The sequence below is a fragment of the Mus pahari genome, chromosome 6 (assembly GCF_900095145.1).
Source record: "Mus pahari chromosome 6, PAHARI_EIJ_v1.1, whole genome shotgun sequence".
Classification (NCBI taxonomy): Eukaryota; Metazoa; Chordata; class Mammalia; order Rodentia; family Muridae; genus Mus; species Mus pahari.
The window spans coordinates 61,147,252-61,158,305 of NC_034595.1; the positions used below are offsets into that span (position 1 = coordinate 61,147,252).

At 37.5% G+C, this 11,054-nt stretch overlaps 1 protein-coding gene across 3 annotated transcripts in view; it reads left to right on the top strand.

Annotated features, from left to right (window-relative positions):
• The first annotated feature begins 2,967 nt into the window (after positions 1–2,967).
• Agbl4 (ATP/GTP binding protein like 4) overlaps positions 2,968–11,054 on the top strand; it is a 1,180,502-nt gene continuing 1,172,415 nt past the window's right edge. For all 3 annotated transcript variants that reach the window (XM_021199658.2, XM_021199659.1, XM_021199657.1), the window contains exon 1: positions 2,968–3,175. In XM_021199658.2, coding sequence (XP_021055317.1) covers positions 3,142–3,175 — 34 coding nt within the window. In that variant the 5' untranslated portion in view covers positions 2,968–3,141. The remainder of the gene's footprint in view (positions 3,176–11,054) is intronic.

Below are 11,054 nucleotides of genomic sequence, written 5' to 3' on the forward strand. Positions count from 1 at the left end.
GAGTGTTCATGTTTATTGCAGCACTATTCACAAGAGCCACATTGTGAAATCATACTGCAACTGTCAACAGATATGGATCAAGAAAACATGGGTATCTACAGAGGAATTTAGTTCATTCATAAGGGAGAATGGAATTATGACATTTGCAGGAAACCATCATAAATGAGGACTACCTTATTAAGTGAAATCAGATTAAGCAAGTCAAATATAACATAATCGTTTGCTTTCATTTGTAGACTCTAGGTTTTTTATAGATAAGTAAAACCATATATATGAAATATGCGTCTCATATATATATATATTTAATACATACACACATATGAACATATAGAGATTGGATAACAAGACTTGAAGAAGGATAGAAAATATCTTTATGAAATTCATAACTATATACAGTGAATTAATTTATGTGCCTTTAAATTACCAATTAGTAAGAGTGTTATCTTTAATTGTGAGTCTCTCTCTCTCTCTCTCTCTCTCTCTCTCTCTCTCTCTCTCTCTCTCTCTCTCTCTCTCTCTCTCTCTCTCTCTCTCTCTCTCTCTCTCTCTCTCTCTCTCTCTGCTTTCTATGTATCATGACATTTTTTGGCTTGCTCCACCACATGTTTCCTACCATCATAAGCCAATTTTCAGTTGCACAGAGGTGTAGCCATCAACTAGAAGTTGAAACCTCTTCAGCTGTGCATCAAAACAATGCTTCTTTTAAAATGTTGTTCTTGTATTTCTCGGGTCTTAGCAATAAACGCCTCTTTTTACTTTGCTCAAAGGACTTTTTCTCATATAAAGGAGGAAATGAAATTGATGATGATGATTGGTGCTCTTGCCTGTTTCTGAGCATCATGTATGTTACTTCTTATTGCACTGGAGTTGAACCCTAGATTTATATATGTTAATATTTTCTTCCCAATCAGTTTGTAAACTTTATGACATGGTATTTTTGGTGTGAAAATGACATGAGGCAACATTTCTTAGCCTGGTACTGGTACTAAGTATGCCTGCTTACTGCTTTCTGAATTTGCATAAGACACTTAAATTCTCTTCACCTCACCTCTATCTTTTATAAAATTACAGTAATAGCAATTTTATAGTACTGTTTTGCTAACAAAATGAATTTGCTTGCATAAAAATGTGAGTGTAACATGACTATTCCTCTCATTCCATACTACATATAATTCAGTGGCTAAGCACATGGAAGGTATCATTTTAATAAGTGTTTACTTAGTGTGGGTGAATTCTATGTAGAATGTTTATTTGAAGAGAGGCACCCTAGCTGTGCAGTGGGAGGTTGCTGTCTGGATATAGAAACCACAGGAGGTCCCTAGAAAGATAGACTACCAGGGACACTATGAATGATACCATGAGGAAACTCATTTCTAGGACCCTCAGTGGGGTGCTCTTCTAAGCCACTTTCCATTCTGTGCTATTCCATACAATAAATGTATGAAGTCTCTGGGAACTTCACTAAGAAAGAAGTACTCTATGTTTCCTCCTGAAATACTTCCCCAAGAGTATATGGTACACAGAAGAACTGAATCTGGCAGTTAGCCAATTTTATAGGCATTTCATCTCCCTGCCCACCTGACATTTTTCTATCAACCCTGTCTAACAGAACCTTCCCTAGAGATGAAAGTATTCTGCACATATGCTGTCTGCTATGGTAGCCACTAGCTACAAGAAATGAGCTAATGAGCACTTGAAACGTGGCCAGCACAACTAAATTACTAGGTTCTAAGTAATATTTAAAGTAAAATTTGAACATTACAGCTCTGTCCTGTGCTTTATTTCCTTCTTTACTATTACCATCTATCTGCACAGCATCTGGCTCCCAAGAGGTATCAGGAGATGTTTATTATTCTAAGCATACTTAGTTTTTAAAAATTTGCTGGATTTCTATCAAGCAATGCAACCCTGTCCATCACGCATGTGCAACACAAAGCAGTCCTCTGTGATAGGTAATGCCTTTTTCTCAGTTTGTTGAAAGGAATACTGAGGCTCAACGAGTTTAAGATTTCCCCCCACAAGACTAAATAAAGCGTTATAAGGTCAGGGAGTTAATGGAACCCACATCCTTCTCACTATTTTTTTTTTTTTCTTTTCATCTCCCCATACTTAATGAAGTTCCTTTGTCTTATTCAGCTTCAAATAACTGCTCTTACAAGGAAATTGTCACAAAGTCTCATGGCTCTAACTTGTCACTTTGCTGGTCATGTGGATATGTTCTGAATTTTAAACTGCCTAAGTGCCAAAGACATGTCTAACGAGTAGTTTCTATCCATATCTCTCAAAATTCTTTATGCCAACCAATCCTGAATGTTCACTCATGCGGTAAAATATTCTTATGGTGCCCCATCTTATCACATATTTTAGTGCGGGTGAATGAATACGTATGCCACATCTCTAGCATTTTACCTAAAAAGCTTAATGGTCTCTCTTCTTTTCTGCATTTTCTCAAACTCTGTAAATAGGCTAGGCCCAGGAGAACAGAACTAGGAAATATGAGAGAGTTTCATTTAAGCAACAGAAAGCAACCTACAGCCATTCTGATGGAAATTAAGAGACTAATGTCCCAGTTGCAGAGGAGCCAGGAGTCAGGGTCTTTAGGACTTCTGTGTGCTTTAGTTTTGCTAATTACTCAATTAGTTCTCAATATTTGTAAATTGAATACAGGTTACTCAGCATCTTCATGAAAGCAAGGACATTAAGGGAAGAAGCTCTGGGAAATTAAGAAACTTATCCCAAGTACTTAGAGTAATCGCCAGCCTTAGAAATGCCAACCCACCCAGACATTTTGATTGGCACCTGGGGAGTGGGGGCAATAAAGTGTCATCCTTGCAGACTTAGTTTTGGCAAGACAGAGGCGGCTAAGCATGCTCAATCCCCAGGTTACTGTGGCTTGGGCACAGAGTGCACTTCAGAGCTTGAAGGCGGTGCGCTCGTGCGGGGAGGCGGAGCTTCGGCTGCACGTTCTCTTCTGCCCCGCCCCCTGCTCCCAGCCGGCCGCTCAGGGGCCGCCGGTTTCCCTGGCAACCGCCGCGCAGCGTCTTCCTGAGGGAGCCTTTTCTGTCAGCCCGCGGATCCCACCGCTCGCTCCCCACTGCCCGGTGGTTTTTGCGTGGGCTCATTGACTGACGGACAACAAAAATGGCGGAGCGGAGCCAGACAGCGCCAGAGGCAGGTCTGTGAGGGCTGTGGAGCAGGGGAAGGTTGAGGTGACTGTCTTGGGCCTGAAGGGACTGGGGACTCTTCATTGCCCTATCCCTGAGGAGGCGCCCTTGTAGGATACTGCGGTGGTTACCTCAGGGTCAGGGTTCACTGGAGGTGTGTATCTCTCTGAGTGACCAGTAGGGAATTTCAAAGTTCTGCTGATGGAGGGCTTAAACTCTTGAGTAAGCATGGGCCCAGAAAGGGTTTGGAAAGACGATATTGGACCCATAATAATGAGGGGCACCTATTATGGGGACTGAGTCAAAATCCTGGAAAAGGAATGTGTTCAAACTCTTGTGTACCTTGGAAGGTATTCCCTCCCCCGACCCAGGATATGATTTGGAACTGGAGAGAGGAAGCAAGTTTATGTGGAAGATATATTACCTCCATATGGGCTCCATAGAAGTGGAGTTTTTACAGAATATTTGTGTTTGAGAGAACTCTAAAGTCCTAAGGGCCACTAAGGAGTCACACACAAAGTATATAAATCTTGTCCTTAAAAAGACAGAGGGGCACCCAACTAAAGGAGTCTGGAGTGCATAAGTGTATTTGGGGTCTTGAAGGTCATTCAAAATTACAAAGGGTTACATGTCCTATCTCTGTGAGTATAAGATAGCCTTTAAGTAGCAGGGATTCTGACAGGAATGGAAACCCAGGATCCTGTTTCTAAGGGTATCCTTATGGGTCTGGTTGGACTTAGAGAATTAGTAACCAACGTGCTTTACAGGCTAATAAAAGAAAGCAAGAGTCCTTTTTTATATTTTGGAGATTTGTAAAGCAGGCAGAGGACTGAACAGCTAAAACTTTAAGGGTTAATATCAGTGTTTGCATAGAAAAACAGTGACTTTGGGATATACAGATTGGTGAGCAGTTAAAGTGGGCTATATATTACCTTATGTATGTGTTAATAAGACATTGCAAACTATGGTTATAAGAGTGACTCACTTGAACTACTCCAGACCCCCCTCACTGTGTGTGTGTGCATGCATGCCTGTGTTTGTACACACACACACACACACACACACACACACACACACACACACACATGTTATAAGGCTATGCAGTAAAGGAACAGTAACTATTTGCAATGATCAAGAATGGTACAAGACACTATTATTTTTATGGCATTTTATGATTTCTTTTTGATTGGTATCTCCATTTCTTCTATTCATTTTGGAGTGTTGCTTTATATGAAAATTTTTTAGGAACATGAACATTCATCCACTCGTGCCCTTAAAATGTTTATTAAATGCTAACTATATGTCAAATACCAAATTAGGCACTCACTGCAAACCCTTCTTCTTGATTCTCTTGATTTTTTTTATCTTTTATCCCACTTGAATCAATTATATAAGTAAACAGATTATTTATTTTTATCATTAAGTATCCCTCTCCTTTCACCAATATATAAAATCTACAAAGGCTTTGCTTTGCTTATTAATCTCATATGGTCTAGAACGAATTCAGGTGTAAAATATGTTCTCAGTGAATAAATGGCTCGATTGAATGGAAATGATAGTTTACTTGAAAGGTGATAGAGATTGAATAAAGGGAGAGAGCAAAGAGAAACATAGGCAGAGAGAACATAAGTGCAAAGACCTCAAGGCAAAAGTATTAATATACTTAGTAAGGACCTTAAAGGAGACAAATGTGGGTGGGAGCTCATGAGACAATGGGAGGAGAGAGGTGGAAAGCTGAAGCTAGGTCTTACAGAACTGTAATTTTGTTCAAGTTTCCCAAGGTTAATTGGAAACTACAACAGGTTTTAAGTGGAAATATAGAGTCATTAGAATAATTGAAAACTATTTCTACTGTAGTAGAAAGTATTAGTACAAGAGTGTATATAGGAGAACATGTTAAGAAATAATAGCAGGGATGTAGAAATGAGCCACAGCAGATAAAATAGATATAACTCAGTGAAATATGAGATATCAGAGATTAATCATTTTCTATCTTTTGCAAATGAGGGTTGGGTGTGCCACTACAAAAATAGGGGAAATTAAAATAGATCTTGGCGAAGTTTTAGAGGGAAGGCCATAAATTTAGTTTTTGACTATAGAGTTTGATTTATCTTTAAGGCACCCAAGTAAGTGGAGACAGTGACAAAGCAGTTGATTTTTATATCTGAACTTGCATGGAGATAATTATTTTGGAAGTGAGATAGTTATGAATGTGGTTGAAATTGTGTAGAGGGAGAAAAGGCCCAGGGTCAACTGAGATATTTTAGTATTTTCCAATGAGACTGAGAAGGTAAAACCAGGGAGAGAGCAATCAAAAGAGTATTTCAAGATAAGTGGAATCCTCAGTAGACTAAATACTTCCAAGTGATATGAAATGGGGAGTCAGTGAGGTCATTGGTTACTTCGATATGAGAAAACTGATGATGGAAAATCCAGGTTACCTATCTTCTAGTTTATTATGCCTTCTCAATCCTTATTTAGTGGTTAATTTTGATTGTCAGTCTGATATAATCTAGATTCTACATTCCAGAATAAACTGGGAAAGGAGTGTTAGTGAGGAATTTTCTAGATGATGTAAGCATGCATGTCATTAGGAATTGGTTTGATATGATGTCCATGTAGCAAAATATTAGTAGGTTATTCCCAATGGAAGTAGCACAAATTGATCTTGATTGGTGAAAAAAGGACACAAAGTTGGGTGGATGGGTGAGGGGAGATATGTGTGGAAAGAGCTGGGGAAACAGAAGAAAATATGATCAAAACACATTGTATAGCATGTCATGCAACACACCCTAGAGCAATTCTAACCCCCCCGGAAAGTTAAAAAGGACCATTGCTAAGCATGTCATGGAACACTAGACAGAAGAATAGCAGGGTACAAATGATCTGATGGAGAGAATAGGAAAAACAATGGGCTCTAATTAGGGATGAGAGAGGAAGATAAATAAGGAGGGCAACAATGAGAATGTCTGAAAAAACATAATTATCTACCTATAATACACACATACTATATAGATATTAAATACTGCCATACACACACACACATGCACACACACACACACACACACACACACACACACACACACACACACACACGTGTAGCATAACTAGAAGACATAATCTCACAGAAAACTCCTTTATCCTCTGGCTCTTACAATCATCTAAACCAGCTCCAGGCATGAGAAGCCCTCTTTTGAGTTGTTGGTCAGGGTTGTCGAATAGACTTCAAGAACATTATAGGCTATTGCTATTGACCTTTGTTGCTTCCTGTCCCCAGAGGTGGAAAGTAAGTCCCTATTGCTAAAGACATTCATTTCAGTCAGAGGGCCAATAGGCCTGGAACTGACCTGAATGCTTCCTCCATGGGGACTATCTTAGATGCTTCATGAAAGTACTATGCTAGTTACCAAAGAAGGGAAACAACCAACAGTCCTATACAGCTATGATGCTTATGAACCACAACAAAGACCCCTGTGGCATGTTAACCTGAAGAGTGCAATAGTGACATGTATATCTCATGGTAACCTACAGCTCTCTAGTTGGTCTTAAAACCATCTGAACAAAAGGGAACTTATACCTGGTACTGGAGATTTAGCCAACAATTCAGTACTTGTAAAGTCATGAATTCTGAAGGAGAACCTACACCCACCACTTAATTAAACCAACTACATCCTACATATCTGTCCTTATACTCACAGATAAATGTTGTCCTCACCCCTCCTCATTAAAGAAACTTTTCTCTGAACATATAGAGACCAGTTGTAAAGACCAGTCTTAACTGATACATCTACAATACAACTCCTACAGGAAAGGCTCAGGGATCATTTTGGAAGAGGAGATGGAAAGATTGTAAGAGCCAGAGGATAAAGGAGTTTTCTGTGAGATTATGTCTTCTAGTTATGCTACAAGCTACAACCACAAACTCTCACCAGCATGTCCAATCTGACTGCCTTAGCATAAGCTGAACAGGACAACAATAAACATGCTCAAGTGGATGGGGAAGATCTCAGCTCTATACAAAGAACTACAGACAACTAAGGAATGCTGAGAGTGGGAGAAAAAGTATTCTGTAAGGAAGATGGTAACAATAGGTTATCCAATATAAAATAGCCCCGAAAACATACATACAAATACTATTATACAGACTGAGCAAATTGTGTTTATATATTTGGTAATATACACAAACACATGTGTGTGTGTGTATGTATGTATGTACATAATAGCAGTTAATGAACAAAGAGATCATGAATTTGAAAAAGAGAAAGGAGGGGTATATGGGAGAGTTTGGTGTGAGGAAAGGGAAGGGAGAAATTATATAATCTCAAAAATAAAAAAAAATTTAAAAAGAAAGTAGCAATATAGACAAACTTAAAGAGTAATGTAGGTTGTATTACGAAAATGAACCAGTAGAGCAAAAACTAAATCTCAGATCCTTAAAAATACTTCCTTTCAGGTCCCTCCTGTAATAAAGGGATACTTTATGCTAATACAAATGATGATGCAGTTTGTCTAATGGGTTTATTTTTTAGCAATGAAAAGACACTCATTCTGCCCATAAGAATGTGGCCCAGCAGGGTTAGCACAGCATTCTTCCTCTTATTGATAAATAACAGACGTTTTTAGAAGCTTTTTGAGTCATCCAGGTTGAAATGAGAAGAAATGGGTGGCCAGAAGTAGAAGAAAAAGTCTGTGTTCTGTCTAAAATACAAAACAAAAACCCCTACATTGTACAAAATTCCTAACAAACTAATGAAAATTAAAAAATCTTCCAAATTCCTTAATAAACTATATTTATATTTTTTAGCAAATAAAATAATTGTATTACAGGCAGAAATGTATACTTTTATTAATATTATATAAATTTAAGAGCATTGCTTTCCATGAGGAGTAAAACAATCCTTGGAAACATTTGAAAAATCACTAAATTCACTAATTCTAAAATCATCTTTTTCTGTTACTTGAAAGTGTTATTCACTTTGAAAAATAGAAATAATTAAAATTTAAATAAACCTTCAAAGTTGTCCATATAGCCTTCTTTGAAGTTCAAGGACAATTTTATTAGTGTTGAAGAGAAAATGTAGTATAGGTCAGATGACAATCTTGGGAGCTGTCTGGAGGAAATGGAGAGAAAGCAATAGAAATAGACTGCTTATTAAGAACAAAAGAAAGGAAGAAAGAAAGACACTCCCAAGGAAGAAAGTTGGCCTATGAGCGGAGGAAAGGGCCCCAGAAGCTTATTCATATATTTTCAGAACCATATTGTTCTAATTTTTTGTGTATACCTTTCTCCGTTTTGCAAATTTTATTGCTATGGATTTCTAAGCAAATTTATCTTAGGCACAAAGTAATGTTGGATGAGTGAATGTCTGACTGACTGCACTTGCCAGTCTTCATTTACTACCACATTAACTGTATACATCCAGAAGCTATTATTTTTAGGTTATAAGGTTTTTAAAATATACATTTAGAATTTACATAGAAATTATAAAGGAACAAGAGAGATGCTGTAACTCAGTCTGAATTCTGGAAAGAAGAGAAAACTTTTAACTAAAATGACCATTACCCAAATATATCTAGCTACCTTCCCAATGCTCAAGCCATATCTTTACAATTGCACATTGAGCTATCAATAAATTTAGAATCATAAAAAGAAAGTAGGAACATAAACAATATAAGGCTCTTTCCTTTCTTTAGTGTATATCATTTTAGTTAAAACAAAAGTAGGAGCAGGAAGTTAAAAGGACTGTACTAGTCTTTCCCATGTCCATCCATTTTGTAGTCCATCATTGTTAAATCCTACTCTGGATGGTCTCTGTGGTCAGGACTAGTATATACTCTTAGGAAAGTAAATATTAGCAAATAGGCACTTTCTGAACTGACTTTAGGGAATTACATATTTTCCAATTGCATATACAAGCAAAATATGGGACCACTTAACTAGGCTTAGTTGTACCTATTAGTCCTAGTTAGCCTTAACTGTAAACTTGGTATAGCTTAGAGCCACTGAAAAGCCAGTCTCAATAGGATTTCTCAGATTAGATTAACTTGTGAGCATGTTTGTTGAGGATTGCTTTGTTAATATTATAGGGTCCAGCCTAGTATGGACAATACTATTCCCTCCATGGGTGGTCCAGAGTTATATAAGAAAGCTGGCCAAGGATGAGACTTTAAGACAGAAAATAGTCTTCTTTCATAGTTTCTGCTTCAAGTTTCTGCTTGACTTCATTGATGGTAGGTTCTGACCTGAAAGCATAAGCCAAATAAATCATTTACTCTCTTAAGTTGCTTTTGGTCAGAATCTTTTTTTTTTTTTATCATAGCAACAGAAAGGCAACCATAACACTGTTTAAGCTGAAATTTATAATCACTCCTCCAATTTAGCAGAACAGTGTAAGGCAACTTTTTAGTAGGATTAACCTTTAATTTATGAAACAAAAACATTGCAGGTGTAAGTGATCCAGGTGGTCTTATCCCTTTAACTCAGTGTTTATAGCAACGTAGTTTCATTATCAGGAAAAAGCTGAGATATATCTCTATTTTTGGTACTACACTGTATTATGATTATCTTAGACTAGTGGTTGAAAATTAACACCAACCATGATAGATCAACCTGTCAGATACATTTTGTTGGGCCAGGAAGTGTACAAACAGGGCTTCATTATATTATAATGATATTATGAGGAGGCCCAGCCTCAGCCTGAGAAAGGGTCCTTCTTTCTTTTAGAAGCTCAACTTTTGTTGTTTGCTTGTTTGAGTAAGACAATTGATATTCCTGCATTTTGTTGATTGATTGCCTGCATCTCTTTGGTATGGTATAACTTCTCATGTTTGCATATTTTGTATGAATTTTTGGATACAATGACAAATTTGATTAGGTTTGAACTTTTTTCAGAAGTGGTATTATATACTTCCATCAAAAGACTTGCTATCATCTGGATTTCTGTTTTTGTGATGCTGGGAGACACTGAAGAATTATTAAGTGGTTATATATAACTTACATTTAAACAATCATTTAGAAGAATTAAAGTAGGATGGAAAAAATGGTCCATCTGAAATTGAGAAAATTAGGGGAGAGCAAGCTAATTCATGAATGGTTTTATTAAGGAAGATGGAGATGGTTGGTCTAAAGGTAGGCTTTAATGAATGTGAATGATTCTGTTCGAAGGATATGGTACATTAGTCACTTTTGGTTAACTTTTGCAGTTGATAATAAATAGCTAAAAATCCCCAATAGTCTTCAATAATGATTTATTTATTGCTACTATTTACCTGTCCATTGTAGGTCAGCCTATTGCCGTTTCCATATATGACCATGGAAGGAGTCAGGGTGCTAGCATAGCTTCTACCTGGAATGTTTTTGGTCTCAGAAGAAAAGAGACAATTTTGTAACAGAATAATAGTTCTTAAGAGTTCTATTTGGAAGTGATACATGTAATATCTAACATTTTATTCTTCCATGTTTTAGGTTATTCTGATATCAATTATCACCAAGCATTTAGTCCTTCCTTAGGCCAGGACATCAAGTATTTTTTGTGACAGGAAATGATGAGAGGTAAAAAGGTAATTTGGGTATGGAGAAACAGTTTTTGATGATCTGAGAAAATACCCAAGAACAGTAATTTATAAGAAAGATTTATTTTGTCTTGTAGTTTCAGTTTAGTCACTAGGGCCACAGTGGGGCAGATTATCATGATGAGGAGTGATGTAGTTTATCTCAGGACAGTTGGGAAGGAGAGAGCGAGAGAGAGCGAGAGAGAACGAGAGAGCAAGAGAGAGAGCGAGAGAGCGAGAGAGCGAGAGAGCGATAGAGAGAGCGAGAGAGAGCGAGAGAGCGAGAGAGAGCGAGAGAGCGAGCGAGAGAGAGAGAGAGAGAGAGAGAGAGAGAGAGAG